This window comes from Aquarana catesbeiana, linkage group LG02, assembly GCF_042186555.1.
Source record: "Aquarana catesbeiana isolate 2022-GZ linkage group LG02, ASM4218655v1, whole genome shotgun sequence".
NCBI classification, from domain to species: Eukaryota; Metazoa; Chordata; class Amphibia; order Anura; family Ranidae; genus Aquarana; species Aquarana catesbeiana.
In genome coordinates, this window is record NC_133325.1 from 138,712,663 (window position 1) to 138,737,117 (window position 24,455).

Sequence of the window (24,455 nt, forward strand, 5' to 3'; positions counted from 1 at the left end):
GCTGACTGCGCAGATCAACCTGTGTGGACTGAAGAGATGAATAGATAGAAAAGAAACCAGTGAATTCTGGAGTAAAGAGTAAACAAAAAACATATGAGATTAGATGATACATTGTATAAATTATTTTTTGCAAGTAATCATAATTTACCTGTGAAAGAGAATAAATATCTCTCTCAGGGGAATAAGTGCCTTCATCACACTCCCACATAATATGGTTGGGAGAATGAGGAGGGCTAATGGGGTTACACGGATCTTCCGCTTACAGGAGAGAAGTGCTATGTCAAAAGACATCAAAATGATGTTTCATTAATTGGAGTGCAGAATATAGTTTTTGTTGAAATTATTTATTCCAGGGTGGTTGTATATGGTTAGTCTTGCCCTAGGCTAAATAATTCAGTTAGAAAGGTACTGTTAATAACTTTGGTATTGATGAAGATAGTTTGAATTATTTTGGGATTTTAACCCTTTTAGAGTAAACAATTACATATTTTATTCATATGTAACTGTTTAGATATGTTAACTCATAAAATTGAGGTTGTATTGCTTCAGATTAGAATAAACAAAAACATAATTCTAGGAACTGGTTAGGTAATAATATATTTGTTCTAAGAAAAGAAAGAAAAAGCTTCCATTACTTCTGGATTATTGAACATATTTGTCCTAAAAAGTAATAAATCTATTGTTATTACCTGATAATATATAACTGAACAAGAATTTCCTTATTTCACTTATATATTCTAAGGCTATATGAATCAGAAGTAATAAGAAATATAACTGGAATGTAACATGATCCCACACAGTGTGTGACTATCAGAATGCAGTTACATTCAGTTATAAATATAGGTTTTTTATAGAGAACCATCTCTTAGTATAATAAATGAAGAGATATCAGGAATTAGGATGTCAGTCCATTGAATCTTCTTGGTCCTATTCTAGTCTTTTCTATTAGAATTCGATTTCATTCTATTTCTATATAACCATTTTCTGAAATTCAAATTTCGTATAGAATGAATTTGCATTCAAATAGAAAAGATTAGAAAAAAATTGAAAATAATAGAAAAGAATAGCATAGAAAAACCATAGACCAGCATAGAAAAAAATAATGTATATATATATATATATATATATATATATATATATATATATATATATATATATAAAACCATCTTCCGAAATTCAAATTTCTTATAACATGAATTCGAATTCAAATAGAAAAGATTAGAATAGAGTAGAAAAGAATAGACTAGAAAAACAATAGAACAGAATAGAATAAAACATAATATATATATATATATATATATTATATTTTATTCTATTCTGTTCTATTGTTTTTCTAGTCTATTTTCTATTATTTTCTATTCTAATCTTTTCTATTCAAATTCATTCTCGAATTTCGTCTAGAATGAATTCAAATTCGAATATATATATATATATATATATATATATATATAGATAGATAGATAGATAGATAGAGATATATCTATAGATATAGATATATATATATATCTATATCTCTATATATAGATATAGATATCTATATATAGAGATATAGATATATATATCATCTTCTGAAATTCGAATTTCATATAGACTGAAAGCTATCTGATTAGAATAGAATAGAATAGAAAATAATAAAAACGAATAGCATAGAAAACAATAGAACAGAATAGAAAAAAATATAATATATATATATATATATATATATATATATATAGATTGAAGTGTAGAGGAGAACCACACACAGCTTTCAATCTAGTGTCAGCAAACAGGTCCTCCCACCGACCTTGTATATATAAAAATAAAGTTCAGATGTGTTCTGACTGATCTAAGGAAGGGTGCGAACAAATCAGCCTGAAACGTAATCTTTGTCTGAACAAATGATTGTAATGATTTTGTTTGGAATGACTCTACTTGCTTTGTAATCTTTTTCTAAAGATTTGATGGAATAAAGCAACACATTTTTAAGTGCAGCGCAACCTTTGGAACTTTATATATATATATATATATATATATATATATATATATATATATATATATATATATATATATATATATATATATATATTATTCTATTGTATTTCTAGTCTATTCTTTTCTATTCTTTACTTCTATTCTAATTCGATTTTCGAAATTAGAATTTCTGAAAATGGTTTTATATATATATATATATATATATATATATATATATATATATATATATATATATATATATATATATATATATATATATATAAAACCATTTTCCGAAATTCAAATTTCGTATAGAATGATTTTGAATTTGAATAGAAAAGATTAGAATAGAAAATAATAAAAAAGAATAGACTAGAATAACAATAGAATAGAATAAAATACAATATATGTTTTTCTAGTTTATTCTTTTCTATTATTTTCTTTTCTATTCTAATATTTTCTATTCAAATTCAAATTCATTCTATAGGAAATTCGATTTTCAGAAGCCATGTTCCGAAATTCGAATTTGGTATAGAATGAATTCGAATTTGAATAGAAAAGACTATTAAAGAATAGAAAATAATAGAAAAGAAAAGAAAAGCATAGAAAAACAATAAAACAGAATTAAAAAAATATGGGGACAGGGTGCTTTGGGGGGCTACGCCAAAGCACGCTCCCCATGTTGAAGGCATGTGGCCTTGTATGATTCAGGAGGGGGGTGCTCTCTCGTCCCCCCCTCTTTTCCAGTGGCCTGCCAGGTTGCGTGCTCTAATAAGGGTCTGGTATGGATTTTGGGGGACCCCTTACGCCATTTTTTAAAAGATGTTGGCGCAGGGTTCCCCTTAAAATCCATACCAGACCTGGAGGGTCTGGTATGGATTTGGGGGGGGCCCTACACCATTTTTTTTTTAAATTTGGTGTAGGGTTCCCCTTAATTTCCATATGAGACATGAAGGGTCTGGTATGGATTTTGGGGGACCAGCAAGCAATTTTTTTCATTTTTGGTTCGGGGTTCCCCTTAATATTCATACCAGACCCAAAGGGCCTGGTAATGGACTGTGGGGGGAACCCATGCCATTTATTTCAATGAGTTTTATCTATATTGCCGAGACCCAACAATTCATTACAGCTGCGATCAGTTTTAAATTACTTTTTTCCTTTAGAAATGTCATTTTGCTGTGGTACTGTTCTAAACACTGGAAAACTGCGCCATTTTACAGACATACTATAGATATCCCCCAGGCACAATATTTAATAGAATATTTAATTTTTATTGTTTCACTTTAAGCATTATTAAAAACACTGCTCCCAAAAAAACGGACGTTTTTAAAACTTTTTTTGGCATTTATACATGTCCCCTGAGGCAAGACAAACACTTTTTATGACAATAACTTGCACATAAGCCTTTAAAATTAGCACTTTTGCTTTTTCATGTTCGTGTCCCATAGACTTTAACGGTGTTCACGTGTTCGTCTGAATTTTTTGCCTGCTCGCATGTTTGGCTCATCCTTAGATAGGAGGTCCACCTCCGCCTCCTCCCTCTGGTTAGGGGGCCTATAACATACTCCCAGCAGTACTTTCCCCTTTGTTTCCTCCCTTTGTAGCTCTACCCACAGGGATTCCACCTCCCCCTTGCTCTCTTAGTGATGCCATCTTTCACATTCACTTGTACATCATTTTTGATATACAGGCATACCCCTCCCCCTTTTTTACCCTCTCTATCCCTGTGATATAGGGAATACCCTTGAATGGTTGCCAGCCAATCATGAGAGCTGTTGAACCAAGTCTCTAAAAATTCCTACAAATTCTAAATCCTCCTCGTACAACAGTAGCTCTAGTTCTCCCATCTTGTCTACCAGACTCCTGGCATTGGTGAACATGCCATGTAGTTTAGACCAGTCGCATACTATCTCCTTATTGGGTGTTCTAAGGTTGCAAATAGGACTTGTTACTATACTTACCTCGGGTTTAGGTGCTTTGATCAACCTACCACTAATGCCCCCAATACTACCCTCTGGAATATGTCCTGCACTGACTATCTCTACCTTTGGACCCTCCCCCTGTCACCTAGTTTAAAAGCCCCTCTAACTTTTCAGCCATCTTCATTCCCAGCAGATCTGCACCCTCCTCCTTTAGGTGCAGTCCGTCCCTTCTATAGAGCTGGTAACCGACTTAGAAGTCGGCCAAGTTCTCCAGGAACCCAAACCCCTCCTTTCTACACCAGCTCCTCAGCCACTGGTTTACTTCCCTAATATCCCTCTGCCTTTCAGGTGTGGCTCGAGGTACTGGCAGTATTTCTGAGAATACCACCTTGGAGGTCCTTTTCCTCAATTTAGCTCCTAAGTCCCTAAAATTGTTTTTTAGAACACTCCATCTTCCTCTGACTTTGTTATTGGTGCCAACGTGTACCATAAAAGCCGGGTCTTCCACAGCCCCTCCCAGTAATCTGTCCACCAGATCCGTGATGTGTCGAACCCGAGCGCCCGGCAGACAACATACAGTTTGGCGCTTCAGGTCTTTGTGACAGATTGCCCTCTCTGTTCTTTTAAGAATTGAGTCCCCTACCATGAAAATCTGTCTTTCCTTTCCCTTGGCTTTACTCCCGACCTTACTGGAGGAGTTATTCAACTGGCAGCTAGGGGAGTCACTAAGCTCCGGCAGTGCTGGTCCCTGACTGGTTTCCCCAATGTCACTTAACGGGGCGTACTTATTGGGATGTTCCAGCCCAGGACCAGCCTCTGATACTTTCCCCTCTACCCTTCCTGATTGTCACCCATCTACTCTGCTTTGGTGCCTGCCCCTCATCTCCACCCGCCTCTGTGCTGGCCCCTGCTGGCATCTGCCAAGTACCATCCCAGCTTTCCTTTGGTATAGAGAGTCTTCTCAGTGTTGACAGTTGCTTCCCTAGATTCAGGGGGATGCTCCTCTCCCTTGTCACATTAGGGGATATTTGCACTTACTTCCTGTCCCAGAAGCACAACATTGAGTGAAACAAAATCTCTATTCAAATATTTCCTCTCGCCTCCTGTTTTGGTGACAACTGTACATTTTTTCCATTCCATAATTTTCAGTGCTGGTGAAAAGATTCACCAGGACTCATAGAGAAGGTGAATATACCTAGCTGGTACACAGAGATGCAAAATAAACTTAACAGAGGTTAATGGTGCCATGCCAAAACTAAAAGTAAAAGTGCTGACTATATATATCCTTTTAGCACTGGGTCAAACTGGCTGTTTTTAATTGAATAAAACAAGCCCTCAACAACTAAGCTGTTTTTTTCCTACAACTAAAGTGACCATAGACTTCAGTTTCATCTTGACTGCCTTGGGTGGAGCTGTACCATATTATTTCCACATCATACATCTCTTGCTCTCTGTTTGCTCTCCTGGCAACTAATGTACCTTCTACTGGCACAGTGACTGGGTGAGTCATAGAACTACTATAATAGGTTTAGAGACACTATCAGCCAAAAATCTCCCATTATTTTTTCTACACCTGAGACCTCCTGGCAGGGCCGTCTTTAATATTGATTTGACCCTTGGCAAATATTTTCTTGGACTCAACCCCCCTAAGCAATTTCACTCTCCATCTGCTCTGACATATAATAAATAGCAGGTACACTCAAAATCAGTTTACTGAATCAGATCAGGCAGAAATTGCAATTGGTTACCAGAGGTTACAGTATATCATTACCATTCACTGACTGGCTGCTAGAGGTTACAGCACACATTACGGCTCACTGATTATTTTCTAGAGGTTACAGCACATGACTTCTGCTTGTTGATTGGTATCTAGAGATTACTGTACATAAATACTGCTCACTGATTGGTTGCTAGAGGTTACTGCACATCCTTACCGCTCACTGATTGGTTGCAAGAGGTTACAGCACATCATCTCCTCACTGCCCGCACACCATGAACTGGGGAGGTGAGGAGATCCATCAATAGACAGAAAACTCCTAGGGGTCTTAGGACTCCTGGAATTAGTAGCAGTGCTGGGGGAGGGGAGGGTGTGATCAGTGGCAATGCTGGGGGGGTTGATGGGATCAGTGGCAGTAGTGGGGGAATGGGATTAGTTAGGCAGTACACTGTTGCAAATTCTGAATCATGTTGAGCAAAGCTGAAAATCTTTGGCAAGTAAGGGGGACATTCACACTGGCCACTAGTGTGAATGAAAGGATTGTACACCAAGCCCCAATGTAATGAGTGGATTTACACTGACCACCAATGTAACGGAGACATTTAGCCTGACTTTGCATTTGTGTATGTCAGGACCACATGCAAAATCACTTTCCTGACATCACAGAAATGTGCTGCCCTTTAGCAGATACACAGCAGTGCCATTAATTGTTAATGACAACCTCACACATCTGCTGACATGTGCGTTTTCACATGCACATGCAAATTCACAGTGCTGTGGCACCATGTGATTTTGAAATAGGGTTAGGGACTTTTTTCTGCATTTCTAGCGCATAGAGCAGCCCATTGAAATGAATGGGCTGCCCTACACATGACCTACATCTTTATCCACCCTGTCAATAGACCTTTGCATCCTATAGCCGCTGATAACCTCTGTACCCCAAACCTCCCCATCCTTTCCACTCCAACACCCTCTCTTTAACTCTACCTGCCTCCTCTGCTTATCTTTGCACCCACCTTCCTTACCTCTCTCAATCCCCTCCTTGCTCACCTGTGCACTCCAAATGATACTAAGCTAAGCAAGGCAATAACTTCTCTGCAAGATTTGGAAACCTTGCAAAAAGATCTGAACAAATTAATGGGGTGGGCAACTACATGGCAAATAAGGTTCAATGTAGAAAAATGTAAAATAATGCATTTGGGTGGCAAAAATATGAATGCAATCTATACACTAGGGGGAGAACCTCTGGGGGAATCTAGGACGGAGAAGGACCTGGGGGTCCTAGTAGATGATAGGCTCAGCAATGGCATGGAATGCCAAGCTGCTGCTAACAAAGCAAACAGAATACTGGCATGCATTAAAAGGGGGATTAATTCCAAAGATAAAAATGATAATTCTCCCGCTCTACAAGACTCTGGTCCGGCTGCACCTAGAGTATGCTGTCCAGTTCTGGGCACCAGTCCTCAGGAAGGATTTACTGGAGATGGAGCGAGTACAAAGAAGGGCAACAAAGCTAATAAGGAGTATGAAGGATATTAGTTACAAGGAAAGGTTGCGAGCATTGAATCTATTCTCTCTGGAGAAGAGACGCTTGAGAAGGGATATGATTTCAATATACAAATACCATACTGGTGACCCCACAATAGGGATAAAACTTTTTTGCAGAAGGGAGTTTAACAAGACTAATGGCCACTCATTAAAATTAGAAGAAAAGAGGTTTAACCTTAAACTACATAGAGGGTTCTTTACTGTAAGAACGGCAAGGATGTGGAATTCCCTTCCACAGGTGGTGGTCTCAGCGGGGGGGCATCGATAGTTTCAAGAAACTATTAGATAAGCACCCGAACGACCGCAACATACAGGGATATACAATGTAATACTGACATATAATCACACATAGGTTGGACTTGATGGACTTGTGTCTTTTTTCAACCTCACCTACTATGTAACTTCTATGTAACTATGTAATTCCTTCTCTGCCTATCCCACAGACCCTCCAATTTGATCACCTTTGTAGGACATGCTGATGGTAGGCTTGACCACAGTTGCAGGCAGGACTTTCAAGCATGCCCCTTTACCTCCCCAGTGGGCAGAATTCAGCAGAGGTGATGGTGGATATGACCTCAGGGGGGCATGATATACTTATAAATGCTGCCTCTATTTACATATCAATACCGCTGGTCCACCGCTATTTGCATGTTAATGCAGTCACTATTTACATATCAATGCCAGTTATTTCCATGTAAACACAGGGTCTGCAGGTGAGTCATCTGAGCAGAACTCCACACTGAGATATCAGGACACAGCACAATACTAAAACTTCAAGGGACAAGGGAATTTAAACTGGGATAGTTGGCAAAGTATGGGGCAGCTGCTTTGGGTCCCACAACAGTGATGGAGCCCAGGGCAGCTGCCCCTTTTGTCTTGCCTTAAAGATGGCTCTGTCTCCTGCACATACAGATGTCATTGGGTATATTGAAAATTGCACCAGAGTGGAAATATTTTCTGCAACATCTGCCCGTCATCCATCTGTGCTTTGCTTTTGCCAAAGAAAATGTGAAGGATAGCCTAATTATCCAAGAGGTCAAGCAAGTTTTGGGGACACTTTGAAAAGAACTTAGCTTTTCACATAGGCACCCAATAGTACCTACAATGCAGCACAGCTAAAGAAAGCCACAGGTTTGCTTTAAAGAAGATTTCAGCCACTGGCATGGATATAAAGGCAAAGGTGCTGTTTCAGATTTTGACCCATTCCCCCTGTAATGCAAGTGAGGTCTGACAAATACCTAACTGTGTTGAGAGAAGGAGGAGTGGTGCTGAACTCAAAGCCACCCTAATTTTCCCAAAATTCAAAAGTTGGTAACAAGATAGTCAAATTAAAAGTAATCTTAGAAAGAATTGAAGGAAATCAAACCTTAATTAGCTTAAGTTCTTTAAAGGAATTCTGAAGAGGCCTAACCATAATTGGCCTTGTGTGCAGTTCAGGAATACACAACAATGGGATTGAGGAATTTAGCTATAGTTCAACTCTCCAGACTCCACTTTCAAACATATCCCATCATTTATTGTGCAATAGAGTTACCATCCAAAAAATTGGTTAATCACCAATTACAACTATACGACAGGGTTCAGAAGGCTAGTAAGACACATTAGACCTCCTATGAGAAATACACATGTCATATTTGGTCTCTAGTAACTCATAATTTCATTCTGATAAATTATAGGTTTGTTTATTGATTGCAAAGTCTTTTTCTATGGAAATATAGACGTACACAGAATAATTGGGCACAACTATAACACAATCCCCCAAACCTTAAAATTGGGATGGGCAGCTCTACATCACCCTGCCTAGGAGACAGGAAAATTATAATGCATGAGCAGCTAGAGGCTGACGTTTCAGTAACATAATTATGAAGGGTGATTGAGAGTCATTTTATTAGGTCCAGTGACAGGTGTGTGAAAAGTTAACTGCTCAGTTGACCTTCTCCAGTGACAGTTGCTCTTAAACAATTGGTGCTTGGATTGTTGTCCAGTGAACTGGAAGATCTGTGTGCAGGGTGTGGCTGAGCGCGTGGACATTATGCTCCCTCCTGGATGGAAACCCTTGTATTACAGTGCACCCCTTAATGTTACAAGAACCCCATTCCGGGCTATTTATAACTTACTGAACTTCTTTGCAATTACAATACCACAGAGCACGAAGGATGTTCTGGAGCATACTCCAAAACTGCAAAACAACTCAAGGAAACTACAGAGTTGGTACAAATATGCATCTGCAAGTGACCTCTGTGCTTGATCATTTAACATTAGAACAAATGGCCAAGCATAAGGGAAACATGGAGCAATGTCACTTCACCCTTTTGTGGGCCTGTAGCTTCTCTGCACTGTTGTACAATAGGAAATTTGGCTCATACGCTCAATACTATGTATGTGTAGTGAAAGTACACTGTGGGAGAGTGAAAGAATGTATGCCAAGCTTCCCCAGATTGGGGGCCCAGCTGCAACTGCAGTTTATTTGCCACTAATTTCAGGGGCTTCAGAATTCTACATCAAAACAGCCAACTGGCTCAAAAATCTGTAACAATTTTGGAGCAGCTTTTTCAAACTTATTTAACTGATTGACAGGGTGTGAGCTGGAACAGCTTCTTTTCCCTTCTTAATTAGCAAGGAGTTGAAGAGTTATGCTGCTTTCCATGTGAACGACTGATTGCATAGAGCTAGTTATACGACAGTCAGCCTAAAAAACAGAGGGATGGTCCTATTAGGAATTTAGGTAAGGGATTCTCAAATTTTATAACGATCCTTTGATTTGGTAAAAGCAATATAAAGATGGGTGGAGCCTGGTTACCTAATGTCACGTCGCAAAACGCGCAGACCGCGGCCATCTTGTTGGTTGGAAACCATCCGATTTTATGCTTTATGACATGCACATTAGAGGTTAATGGGGGAATCACTCACAGTGTGCTATTATATTCTGCCGATGGGGAGCCTTCTTCGCTGTCAGAATACAATGATCAGCATTGCTGTCTATAGCTGGTGGCACTGATCATTGGGGAAAAAACCAACATGCTGGTTGCACACAAGTTGATCCAGAGATGTACTTGTGTACAGCCAGTTAGTTCATTCATGGATTGAAATGTGGCTGGTCCCATTTGAACTGGCTGAATTTCGATCCATGAATGCCTTTAAAGAGATCAACTCTTCTCTTTCCCTTTGTCTGCATATTCCATGTGAGCACATATGCATGTAGCAGAAGCCGATTGGATTCTAGAACTACCCCTCTTTCTCTAGCCTGAGTGCTGCATTAGATGGGATGATAGAAGGCTGATTTAGATCTAGGGAAGTTTAGGTATTTATACTAGCTGCTTGCAAAAATACACTTAGTTATTTTAAAAGGAATACATAACTGTATTACATTGTGTTGTTGTACCTGCCTAGAGTTTAAATTACATTTTTCAAATGTTTGTCTATGTTCACATAAGAAAACAGGCAATGATATTGCAAAAGTTATCACTTTATTAGCATGTTTATATGAAACAAACACAAAAGCAGAACTTGCATATCAGAGTCAGGGAAAAAAAAGATAGAAAGACACACCACAGCATATTTCCATTTGTTTAGCTCTTTTCTGTTTCAGAAACCAATAAGGAAAACTGGTAGATGGATATTTATACAATGAGGTGTATAACCAATAACGGCCGAACATATTCTTAAAGTGATATTGATAACATCATAATATGAAAGCAACCATCTGACAAGTTGTTGTTTGTAGCCCAGTCTTCCCACAGTTACCTATCCATATTATTTTATTTCACAAAAAATAATTTTGTAATAAGTTTGGTTTTCTTCTGTTTTAGCAGTGAAACATATAACTTAGACATAGTCAATTGACACCATAAATTTGGTCCATTAGGTGTAACGCATCAACAAGCCTTTATAGCGCAGTAAGACCACATACAAGAAGCAGTAGCCAATTGTGACTGATTTGACCAACATTTTGATTAAGTTATAAAAAGGGATAAAATGTAGAGAAGTGCTATAAGGCTGGATACACACTGCAGAAACCCAAAGCAACTAATTAGATGTTGACATATAAAGAGAGCTGCAGTTACCATAAAGATTTGTGCAGTAACTCAACACATTATGCAGTCCAAGCATGTTGGGTAGAGTTGACTAACTGACCAGTCACTGAGTTGCTACCTTAAGTTTGAGCTTGTTATAATCTTAAAAGGACTGAGCTGGCAAATTAAAATGTATTTTACGATGTAAGGGAAAGCTGTGTTATACATGCCATTGTCAGTGCAATTTGCCTATTACTGCATAACCAAAGAGAACTGTAAATAATAAATTGGAAATAAATTTAGCATGCACATTGACTAACTCATCTTATGGCAATTTTCACTAACTGCGGTCACAGGTGTCCCAGATAACTGCATAGGAGCCCTTGTTACAGAATATTTTCTTTAGTGCAATATGTACAGAAACATACAATTCATGATACAATATTGGTCTTACATAGACAGATAGCACACTGGGTAGCAAAATAACTGAACATTAAATTTCTTTAAAATAATTCTGTGATAATTTGAATTGTTGGTCAAAGAAACTAAAGCATTAGAAACACATCAGAGCACAATATATTTGCAGGTCAGAAGATTGCATGACATAGATTTTAGAAATCAGATTTTTCTTGCAGTCGTGGTTGATGTTTTTGTGACACTAACAGAAGAGGAGCCACTACCTCCTGAAGTGTACCCGCCAGAGTGTGCTGATCCTCCTACAGAGCCGCCATGGATTCCTCCTGTGGTGGTATATCCACCTCCGCTAGAGCTCATGCTACTTCCAGAGATAAATCTGCTGCCGGCTAAGCCCTTTCCACCTGCGGTTCCAGAGCTGAATCCTGAGCTTAATCCTGACCCTCCATGGTGGTATCCGCTGCCTCCTGCATACCCTCCACCTCCAATTACTCCACCAGTGGTGGAGCTCACCACGGCTGTAAGAAAAAAAGTGAAATGTTGCTTGTAACAACCATGCCAAAAGAAAACAACTGAAACTCTTTTTTATAATAAGGCAAATAACAATGCACAAAGTAAAGTAGGACATGATAACTAACTAAAAGCAAGCTTATTATTAGTGTTTTCATTCTAAAAAAGGCTAAATTAATATTGGGTGTCAGCAGATGAGTGGATTTTTCTAATCTGCTCAGCACATCAGTCATTCAATTAAACATTAAATTGTTTGTAGTGGGGATATTCAACAAAATTTGCATTTTATGTTTTTTTTTCTTTTCTGCTGGATAAAAGGAAAAAGTACTCCTTACTGAGTTCCCATAAATAAAATGAAAACTTCTTTAATCCCAGCAGCAAGTGGGGTGGGAGGCTACAGGCACAATGATAGGAAGACTATAGCAGTAATTCCTGGTGATTGTTCTGATGTTCAATCAATCATTGGTATCCGGACATGACCGGATATTGTTGCTTATGAAGGATTGATTCATTTTGGTAATCATTAGTCTGGTCACACCTGTGATGGGGTAACAATGATATCAGCCATTTGGGCTTGGCCTTTGTAGATCAGTATTCAAATTTATCAATCCTGCAATTATTAAATTAATGCTTCTGGGAATGTAGGGTATTTTGGATAATGTATATATTTTCAGACACTACTTATGCCTGTTGTTAGGGGTTTGTAAGACAGTATGATGAAATGCAAGTGGTGAAATATTTCCGTTATGTCCAATAAGCAGTACTGACCACTGCTCCTGCTACTGGGGACATTTGAGCTTGCCACCATAGTGGGGAGTAGAGAGAGGCCTCTCCTCAGTTCTGGGAGTCACAGCTACGTGCTGAGCGAAAGCTGCTTCTGGTTGTGTAAAAACACCTTAGCTCAACTCTTCTCCCATTTTGCTTGCATAGTTTTGGTTCAGAGGCATTGCTAGCCAGTACTCATCCTTCTATTTTACAGTCCTTTTCCTTGGCTTGCTGCCTTATTTTTTTTAATTTAGAGATGCTGGGATGATTTTTTCCCCACAGTACTTCCAACTTTTGAATCTGGTCACCTCTGCAGTAAGTGACACACCTTTGCCATCAGCTGTCACAAGCTGGACTCAAAGGAGATAGTTTTTGTTTAACTTAATGACAGATATCCATTCCTTGACGAAGCAATATTTTTATATTTTATATAGGATGAGAATTCATGGCATGTCAGAGATAAACTTGAAAAAGACAAGACCTTTCTTTGCAATACCTAGACTTTTTAGTGTAAAACTAGCCATTTACAACAGTGGGTAGTTGGACATGCAGGCCTGGTCTGACTATCAGTTCTTTTTGCAAAGAACTGTCTTGTCAAGTATAGAATTAGTGAATGAACAAAGTTTTATATCCTGTCTCATTACTATTTCTAATACTAAATCTGCAGGTACCTCATTAAACAAAAGCGTATGGCATCATGAGTGTACAATACAAGGCCTTGTGTCTAGCTGATCTATATTGGGTCAGAGCACATTGCATAATTCTCATAAGTTTCATAAAATTGAAATTGGATAAAAAGTATCACTCCCTATTATTAAACAAACCTAAAACAAAAAAAAAAAATCTAAATTGTGCACAGAACTTACAGATGCTGACACAGCCTCCATCTCCAGACATCCTGTCAAGAAAAAGAGGCATTTATTAGAAGGATAATAATAATATTTATAATCTAACACACTTTTATCAGCAGAATGCAAAAATACAATTTGCTATTTTTTTGCTTTTACATGTTTTAGTATTAGAAGCAAATAGTAATGCCTTGAATGCTTACCTGGATTCCTCTCCTTCCAAGAGCTTCCTGTAAGTGGCAATCTCGACATCTAGAGCCAGTTTTGAGTTCATCAATTCCTGATAGTCTCTTAATAGGCGAGCCATCTCCTGCTTGGCCTTCTGCAGCGCATCTTCCAGCTCTGTCAGTTTATTCTTGGCATCTCGGATTGCAGCTTCTCCACGTTCCTCGGCCTCTGCTATGGCAGCTTCTAACTTAGCACGCTTTGGATAATAAAAAAAATGAATATATAAATTACACTATACACTTTGCTATTTTTTATCTTATTCAGATAGCACAAATATGTTTTTACAACACTGTAGAGAGAAGATTAAACCATTTACACCAGTCTCTATCCAAGAGGAGTTTACAATTTAGTGTTAGTTTGGATGGAAACCAGTTAACCTTTTGGTATATTGTTGGATTATGACTGAAAACACCATGAAACCCAGGCAGAACATATGAATCTTTGCAAATTGTGTCCTTGGTGGAAATCATATGTGGGATTCCAACCTTGTCAAGCAAGAGTTCTAGTCACTTTACCACCAAGATGCCCAAGTTAAAATTATAATGCAAACTTTACTGGACTTGAATTTTTTTTTTCACATGAGGTTTAATTTATGCATATACAGTATGTAAGGTTTATTGTAAAGGTGTCATTCCATTATATCATCTTGTTCTTCAACAGTAAGTTTATCCAAAAATTCCATCTCTGGGTTGATTAAGGACCATACATCTGCAAGGTTTTAAATAATATACTCCCACACACCCAATACTCTATCATATCCTGTTTGGCTATATCTATAGTAACTGACCATATAGGCAATCATTGCATAGATCTAGTACAGCGTTTTCAAAAATAACAATCGTGAATGTCTTTAGCAGCATGCTGTTAAATCATAATAGCTATTCTCTGCATAATTTCTCTTTTTAAAGGATTTTTCAGGAAAAACAAGAATCTCCTGTGTCTATAGGACGCCATTGAGTGGTAACATGGAAGGAACCCTCCTTCTGCAGATTTTATGTTTTCTCAACAAAAAAATCTGCAATAGCACATTTTCCCTGCATAGCCCCAAAACAGAATGATTCCTAAAGGGAACCCATGATTTTTGTGTTTATTCTTTAGTGTGCTAAGCATTTTAAACAACAGTTTGAACTTGATCTCATTGCTATTCAGGGGGGATTATGAGGTTGAGACCCTAAGTGCTATAGAGGCTCCTATAAAATATGAGTCTTTTAATACAAACAACATTCTGGTGTTGCAATGAAGGCCACTATACTTTAATTGTCTTCTGGAGTGTGGATAAAGTATGATCACATCAGTAGGTGCAGTCACTGTAATGTAGTATTTCCAAACTTCTGGTATGATGGAAATGTTGCTTTTAGGCACTGATGAAAAGTTTGCATACTCAGACACAACATGAGGGTGTGATACTTTTATCATCATACCTGAGCCTTTACGTTTTCTATTTCTCCTCTGATTCTGCTTATCATTCTGTTGTATTCTGCAATGTCATTCTTTGTATTTCGTAAATCATCACTATGTCTTCCCACACTGACTTGCAGCTGTTCATACTGAAAACAAGCATATAAGGAAAATAAGAAACACACAGGAAAAAAACACATATTGAACAATTAAGCCAAATATTTTTTTCATTGTGGTGTCTATAACATTTACCAAAATAAGCACAAGTACCAAATAATAGAACCCACCTTGGATTGATACCAACTCTCTGCTTCAGATCGACTCTTTTTAGCCATCTCCTCATACTGAGCTCTGACGTCTACAATGATGCTCTCCAGGTCGAGATCTCGGCTGTTGTCCATGGACACAATGACTGATGTGTCTGAGATTTGGGCATGGAGCTGATCTATTTCCTGAAATCCAACAATAAACATTGTTGAAAAAAAATTAGTAATTGGCACAGCATGTTTTGAATGTTGACTCCAACTATTCTCAGATACTGTATCTCCTGGTTACCTCAGCACCCGTGCATTATTACTTAACTTATAGCTAGCCATGCACTAGTAGAATTTCATTTGAAAAAAGTTTTTCGGAACATTTGTTTGAATTTTTTTTTTAAAAATGGGGTCAAATTAACAATGAATTTCAAAGAAGGAGGAAACGTTTTTCTTAAACCAATGAGACTGTAACTCTAAATGCACTTTTTGTTTGGGAAAATTTGTACGTATTTTAATGCACATTGTGAATTGTGAATTGAATGTAGAATTCAAAACATTGGCATGTCAATCAAACAGCATTTTTTCCGGAATGAGCACATTTTTAAATTTCACTATGAAAGTTTGAACAAAATGCTACCTTTGATATGGCCAACTTAAGACCCCATTCACACAGGGGCAACACGACTTGCAGGTCGCCTCAGCGAGGCGACCTGCAAACGACTTCCGCGGCGACTTGCAAAACGACTTCTGTATAGAAGTCTATGCAAGTCGCCCCAAGTCGCCCCCAAAGTCGCACAGGAACCTTTTTCTAAGGTCGCTTGCGTCGCTCCGATTAGAACGGTTCCATTGTACGGAACGGGAGGCGACTTGTCAGGCGACTAGGTCGCCTGACAAGTCGTCCCTGTGTGAATGGGCTCTTAGTCCCCAACCACCTGCCATGAAATTTCTGTGCACATGCTGTATTCATTGTAACAAAAATAAATGGATGCTCCAACATTACAAATTTCACATTATTTCAGTAATCAGTGTATTTGTTGCAGAGAATGCAATACACTGTGATAGGACTGACAGAAGGAAAGTATGTAGAATGTATTAATTGTCTTTGACCAAATAATCTGCATAATAAGTCTGACACCTCATTCTGACGTCAATATCATGGCCAGATGATATACACTATAACGGTGTACATGTTTTTTCACTGGCCCACAGAGTTTTCCAGTCATTTTTCAATTTAAACACCGTTTTTTTACATGATACTTTACATTTCTGAAACAGTTGTGACTTGCTCACATTTATAATACATAGAAAACCAAATGGTCTCCTGGTTTATAAGTTTACATTTTAAATGATTGTAAGCTGCTGTGGATCTTCAAGTACAAACAAGTGTGAATGTTCTGCTCTAGGAGAAGAGGCAGTGTCTTGTGCTGTCTGTCATTTACATTTTTATGCTTGGTTCATGTTTATATCGAGGAAGAGAACAGCATGTCAGTTTATAGCCACATATAATGTAGTTAAAGTTCTCACTGTGAACAAACCTAAGAGGTTTAGTAGATTATATGTATTATAATTACCATTTGGAATACTTCTCGGAGGAAGTTGATTTCATCATGCAGCAACCCTACTTTGGCCTCCAGCTCTGATTTGTTCATAAATGCAGCATCCACATCCTAAAACATTGATATTATTAGTTTTGAGTTGATAAATAATTTAAAATAATCAAAAAAAATCAAGAACAGACACATTGATATCTCAGAGATTGATAGAATGTTAGTCATCAACCCTTCCTTAAACATAGCACCACCCACCACACTATGGGTTGGATTTACTAACCTTTAATATGCAGTAAACTCATGTGAATATGGGCAGGATTTACTAAAGTGTTAAGTGAGCTGAAGAAAATGTGTTTCAAATTGCCCTGCACTTCTGCTCACTTTCATGTCAAAGACTAATACATTCAGCAAGTATAGGCAGCTATGGAAGTTAAAACTGATGTACCTGACTCAATTTCAGAAGCAGTAAATGGAAAAAGTTATAAGATGTCCAAATAAAGATACAGATGTAATCGTAGAAGTACTCTACGTTTTGCAATTTTCCCATTAGACTTGTGAGCAGATATTGAACTTTTACAGGAAATATATTATGACTGAGAGGTTTGACAGGTTAAGTTTAAAATGACCTAAATTGGTTATATACCAGGTAGATAGAAGTAATAAAATAACCATGTACATTTTTTTTACTGTTTTAATGTTTTGAAATGTATATCATTATGTATATTATATAAAATAGTAATACAGTTTGGGAATAATTACACTGCAAAGATCTACATTTAATTAGAACTCTACATAGTCTAGGTTTGGCTAATCTGCTGCCCTCCGGACACAGTGAACGGCACATTTCAACTTATCCTGTCAATCACTTCTTATCAACTAAGGCTAAAATGTATAATCCAGATACAAGTGAAAAAAACATAAATGCAAATACCGTATTTATCAGCGTATAACACGCACTTTTTTCCCCTTAAAATCAGGGGGAAATTGTGAGTGCATGTTATACACCGATCCCTGCTATCTCTGAGGGAAGAGGAGCGAGTGCCGCTGAATTACATAGAGCCACGAGCTCCTGTGTAACCAGTGCTCCGTCACTCACAGCCACGCCTCCTGGCCCCGCATTGGGCCACTGTTCTGTCTATCATATGAGCAGGCCCAGGAGGCGTGGCTGTGAGTGATGGAGCGCCGGGTACACAGTAGTTCACCGCTCTGTGTAATTCAGTGGCGATCGCTTCTCCTCTTCCCTCGGAGACAGCAGGGATAATCCAACACTGGCGAGGCTGCAGATGGGCACTTATCAGGCTGAATTTAATGGCTGTAGATGGGCACTGAGCAGGGTGCATTGATGGGCAATTTAGAGGTTGCAGATGGGCACTGAACAGGGTGCATTGATGAGCTGTGACCCTAATTTTGCTTCTAAGTTCTTAATTTAAAATGTAAGTTTTTTTCCTTAAACTTCCCTCCTAAAATTGTGGTGCGTGTTATATGCCTGTGTGTGTTATACACTGATAAATACGGTAAATCTTATAAAGGCCAGTATATTAAATATTTATAGAAAAATAAATAAGCATGTGCATACATCACAATAAAATTCTGGGCACACATTGTATTAACAGTTTATGGCAGCAAATGACAAACATCAGCAAGCATCAGTGAATATTCAGGTAAGAAACAAGCTAATGTACCACTTTATACAGACTGACAACAGAAAGATACAGAAAAAAAGAGTGTGCAGCTTTGACCATAACTGCATCATAATAGTTTAAATGTATGCCATTTACCAGTCAGCTACATGTTTTAAATTACATTTTCTACTTTTACTCATTTATAAAATGACAACATGTTTCTTAGAACATCAATACATACCCATCACGCTCTGTCCCATAAAGGAGTGCACAGTATAGTATGGCCCTTTAAACATTTTACTTCTATGTACATGCTCACCTTTTTAAGTACAACAAATTCGTTTTCTGCACTTGTGCGCTTGTTGATTTCATCTTCATACCTTAGAAGAAGAAAAAAACAAACAAAATGTAGCAATGTATTGACAGAAATTCTATAGTCAATGTCTACTTCCACATGTAATCAAGAGCAATGAAAAATAAATAGTCATTTCAGGATTGTCAGTGAATATTTTATGTGCTGCACACAAAGTTTCCAGCTACCATCCATTCAGACTTGTAGAGATAATATTTTTAGGCTTTACTTTAGGTAATACATACTGCAGTAATTTTATACAATGGCAGCTTTGCCTGTACATCTGTTAAATGTGGCCCCATCTCAGCAGTGGCATAACAAATGCTGAACATAAATTGCAGTCACATTTAACTGTTAGTAACTTAGCATGTTATTCCAACTTGAAATTGTGCCTTTTCCTCATCATCAACTTCAATATACACTGGGCAACTGTCACTTGTTGCAGTTCAGTGCTCTTCTACTTACTTCTTTTTGTTATCCTCCACAATATCTTGCATGTTCCTTAGCTCTGCCTCCAGCCGGGCTCTATCCCCACCGATATTTTCAAGTTGCCTCCTGAGATTGCTTAGGTAAGTTTCAAACTGGGGTTCTATATGGCTTCGTACAGTCTTTTGTTCTTGTAACAAAGTCCATTTAGTCTCCAGCATTTTATTTTGTTGCTCCAAAAATCGGACCTGAAAACAAGTTGTCAGAGGCATATTAGTGAGGAAAAAAAAAATCATCTGTGTGCTGTAAAATAAATATGTTTTCATATTGTACCTTGTCAATGAAAGAGGCAAATCTGTTGTTCAATGTTTTAATTTGATCCTTTTCTTCTTTTCTCAATCTTTGTATGTTTGGGTCAATATCCAGTTTGAGTGGCATGAGAAGGCTTTGATTAACAGTAACTGGTGTGATACCAGCAGGGCCAAATCCAGCTCCATATCCACCAAACCCACCACCAGCTCCAAAACCACCACCAACACCATATCCACCACCAGCACCAAATCCAGCACCAAGCCCATATCCACCACCAGCACCAAATCCAGCACCACCATATCCTCCGCCAACCCTACTGCTGAAGGATGATCCAACGCCACCAACTCCTAGTCCAGATCCATGTCCACCATACCCATATGAACCCCTCATGTAGCTTGTGCCCGACATTCTGTGCCCAACAGAGCCTACATTGTGAAGGCTTCTGCTACTAAAGCTAGGACCCCTGCGGTATGAAGAGACACTGAATCCGCTGGCATTTCCTGGTGCACAAAAAGAGGAAGAGCTGAAGTTCCTAACTCCTGATTTATGATACTGTTTGTGTGCCATGTTGTCTTGACAAATTTGCTGTTGAACAAAAGTGAATTCTCTTGGAAGTAGAATGAACAGTGGCCAATGTCAGATCGGGCTCTGTTGGCATTCAGTGGTGACTAGACCTTTTTATACAGGTGCTGATATGGGCTTGGTCAACAGTAAACTAGAAAGACCCTTTTATTAGCTTCTAAGAGTTGGCACTGCCCACTTTGTTCATAATTTTAGCTGTAATATGTCTCACACACCTAAAACAAAAAATGTTATAATTTATTTCTGGCAGCGTCTATCCCATAAAACAATATTAATGCTATACCAAGGAAAGTGCAGAAACAGACAAATGAATCAGTTGGTTTAATTTGTTTCTAAGGATGGGCCACACATAAAAATTTACTAACTGGCTAAATTCCAGGGCTGCTCTGCACTGGAGCTTGTATTTGTGAGAAATCAGGGTGTCATAAAATATCAGTAATATGTAGTTGCACTGTAAGATATGTCTTGCCTTGCTAGGTTTACGTGATAAAGCCTTTTGTTGAAATGGTAGAAAAAAGAGTACTGTCCGTGATACTTTATTTATTTACACTAACAATTTTTCAGGACAAGCATTCAGGGTATGTCCCCTTCTTCAAGGTCCAAGCAGTACTGATTCACAAATATTTTAGCAGAATGTTAAAACAGAAAAACAAACAAAAAAAAACAAAAAAACAAAAACAAAAAAACAATCTCTGAGGGAAAGCTATAGACTGAAGGGGTGGGAGGGGGTGGGGGTGATAAAACTGTAGTATAATGGGTAAGTAAACCAATATCTAGATTTAGGCCATTATTTTTTGTGCCAAAAAGAAGTATAATACTTAGATCAAATGTTTTCTTTTCCTGGATAGTTCTAAAATTCCCTTTAAGAACTAAAACATTGAAGTCTTCAATGGTGTGGTCCGGTTGTGAGAAGTGATGTCCCACAGGTGTGCAGAAACTGTCTTCTTTATGTTATGGTTGAAATGGTAGAAAGTCTTGTGCAGTAACTCCGTGTTTAATATCTAAGTGAAAGGTATTTTGAATTTTATTCAGTTGTTTCACAACAGTTTGCCATATGCTATTGCAAAAAGCATTATATGGTAACATTTAAATGCTGAAGTTTTGTAATGGAAAAACTGACATGTGTCTTATCATGTCACATATTATATAAAATAGTGATACAGTTTGGATATAATTACACTGCAAAGATCTAAATTTATTAAAATTTTGCATAGACTTTTGGTTTGGCTAATCTGCTGCCCTCCAGAAACAGTGAACAACACATATCAGCATCGCCTGTCAAACATTTTTATAAAATAAGTCTAAAATGTGTAATCGAGTTACAAGTGAAGACCTATAAGCCAGTGCAAAAAAATCTCATACAGACCAATGTATGAAACATTTAAAAAATACATAAGCATGTGCATACATCACAATAAAACTCTGGGCACTCACTGTATTAACAGTTTATGGCAGTGTAGCGATACCCCCGCAGGAGCTGGGTAAGTTAGTTCAGCCCGTTACTCTGCCTCTCAACCCTAAGACCCCTTTCACACCGAGGGCATTTTGCAGGCGGTATAGTATTAAAAATAGCGCCTGAAATCCACCCACAAACAGCTGCAGCATTGTCTCCAGTGTGAAAGCCCGCGGGCTTTCACACCGGAGCGCTGCGCTGGCAGGACGTCAGGAAAAGTCCTGTCAGCAGCTTCTTTGGAGGGGTGAAGGAGCGTTGTGTTTACCACTCCTCCACCGCTGCTCCCCCTTGAAATCAATGGGGCAGCGCTGGGATACCGCCGGCAAAATGCCGCCATTGTGGCGCATTGCGGGTGGTTTTAACCCTTTCTCGTCCGCTAGCGGGGGTATAAGCGCCCCGATAGCGGCCGAAATGTGCCGCAAATCCGACGGTAAAACGCCGCCATAAATAGCGGCGTTTTACCGCTGACGCTATAGGCGGCTCGGTGTGAAAGGGGTCTAATTACAGCCTCAGCCCCTCTGGCACACCTGGCAATAGTGCAAGTGCAATGAACAGTGAGAAACACACAACGGAAAAGAGTAACAAACAGTAACAATATATATTCAAAATAATCAACTGAAGAGTGATAACTGAGATTAAAAGCAATATAGCTCCCAAGCCTATATTCAAACTGCTCTCGGGGGATTCCAAACCTGGGAATGTCCCCAAGAGCAGAGGAACAACCCTAATGGTAAATTAAGCACAATATGGCACTTCAAATTCGATTGGTTACCTTTACTCAGATTGGTTCTATGAATCCAAGCAGGAGGAGAGCATAGGAATGACTCCCTTTGTGTCAGGCCTCTCCCTACTGTCCCCTGACACCACAGGCCCAACTTTACACATCTATTCAAGTCAACAAACAATGGTTTAACTTAATAGATAAACGGTCCCACGCATCCAATGTATATGCAGAGCCCTGAATATGTGTGTACGGATCTGTATGGCACTAACAGCTTCAATCCTTTTTTTGAAGCAAAGATAAAATTTGGTGTCTTCAGCTAGCCACTTTCATTGGTGCACTTTAACTCCTGGGTAGCAGGGCAAACAATATAAGTGGCCCAGATTATCAAGTGAAACAGACAGGATTTTGTTCAACAAGGTGAGAGGACAATGGTGTCTGTATACAATGTCCCAGAAATGGATAGCCTTATCCTTTATCCCTGCAGTACTACAAGTGTAAGCCAATAGGGACACAAGAGAAGCCACTGAATGCAGAGCTCTGTGTGTATCAGCTCATATTACCCTAACTCAGTCAGTGAAAACAGGAAGAAGGAGTGGGGTGAAAAATTCTCCTGTCAGGGCTGGGCCCAGCCCTTCCTTCTAATTGCTAGCTCCTATCTCTCCCCAGTGACTCACCTTTTGATGATCCTGCTCATTGGTCCTGCCTACTTAAGCCATCCAGTCCAAATGATCTCTGCCTTCACCTTGGTCACATCTCTAGAGATGCTCTCCTGTGTTCCTGTTAAAGACTTGCTTGGCTGACATTCCTTCTGGCTCCCTGACGTTTTGGCTTGTCTGATTATCCATTGCGGTTCCTGAACTCTGGCTAAGTTTTGACTACGTTTATGCTGTTTACCTTTTTTTATTATTATTAAACAAGTGTGATTTATCTGTACTTCTGTCTCAGTCTGATTCATGGTTTCTGAAAGTAGGCGAAGGCCATGAATTCAGAAGGTGTAGTCAATTGACTTGTTGGTAAAAAAATTTCCAGATTGGATGAGTAGGATCCCCGAATTGATCAGTTTGCCATGGCGTTACAAACGCTCCTGAGTCACACAGCTCACCTGGAATCTCCCACTGTGGCTGCTCCAGTACAACCTGTGTTGCAGGCCATCCATGCTGCTACTCCAGTCTCTGTGCAGGCACCCGCCTCGAGTATTACCTCTATAAGAGGTATGTCTGGTTCCGCTCAGCTTCCCCATCGATTTGGGGGCGGTCCAGTCCAATGCAGAGGGTTTCTCAACCAGGTTGAGATATACTTTGAGATGCTGCCCCAGGTGTTTCCCACGGACAGAAGCAAGTAGGTTTTGTGATATCTTTGCTTTCTGAGAGAGCCTTGGCCTGGGCAAACACTCTACGGGAGACGCAAAAACTTGTTGTCTTGAGTTACCCTGAGTTTGTGGCTTCTTTTAAAATGGTATTTGATGTTCCCGCACGCTCCACTTCTGCTGCTAAGTGCCTCATGTCCATCAAACAGAGTACAGGAACTGTTGCCGATTACGCCATTGAATTACGTACCCTGGCAGCAGAGGTTGCTTAGAACAATGAGGCCCTCGTGGCTGCTTTTTCTCATGGGCTCTCGGATACCATCAAGAATGAGATAGCAGCCTGAGATATACCCACTGGGCTGTAGAGGTTGATCATGTTTGCCATCCTCATTGACTCCAGACTCAGAGAAAGATTCTCTTTTAAGGATTGCTTTCAGAAGCCTCCAGTACATTTGTCTCCAAGCTTTGCAGTCCCACCCTTGCCTCCCTCACCTCCCATGCCTCCTGGTACCGAGTCGGTCAGTGAAGGTGAACCCATGCACTTGGGTTTCACGCGTC

At 39.0% G+C, this 24,455-nt stretch overlaps 1 protein-coding gene across 1 annotated transcript; it reads right to left on the reverse strand.

The window, feature by feature from the left end:
- Window positions 1-11,768: 11,768 nt before the first annotated feature.
- LOC141127247 (keratin, type II cytoskeletal cochleal-like) lies at window positions 11,769-20,399 on the reverse strand. Its single transcript, XM_073613519.1, has 9 exons — window positions 19,854-20,399; window positions 19,560-19,768; window positions 19,062-19,122; window positions 17,142-17,237; window positions 15,601-15,765; window positions 15,337-15,462; window positions 13,891-14,111; window positions 13,706-13,737; window positions 11,769-12,082 (listed from the first exon to the last, which is right to left on the reverse strand). Exons 1-9 carry the CDS (start codon window positions 20,397-20,399, stop codon window positions 11,769-11,771), a joined length of 1,770 nt encoding a protein of 589 aa, XP_073469620.1.
- Window positions 20,400-24,455: the final 4,056 nt, after the last annotated feature.

Bases quoted from the DNA above. Each gene is read 5' to 3' on its own strand.
- LOC141127247 (XM_073613519.1), bottom strand. From the start codon at position 20,399: ATGGCACACAAACAGTATCATAAATCAGGAGTTAGGAACTTCAGCTCT. The intron at 19,769-19,853 runs GTACAATATGAA...ACTTGTTTTCAG, and splicing joins TTGCCTCTTTCATTGACAAG to GTCCGATTTTTGGAGCAACA. The intron at 15,766-17,141 runs GTAATTATAATA...GTTGGATTTCAG, and splicing joins TCCGAGAAGTATTCCAAATG to GAAATAGATCAGCTCCATGC.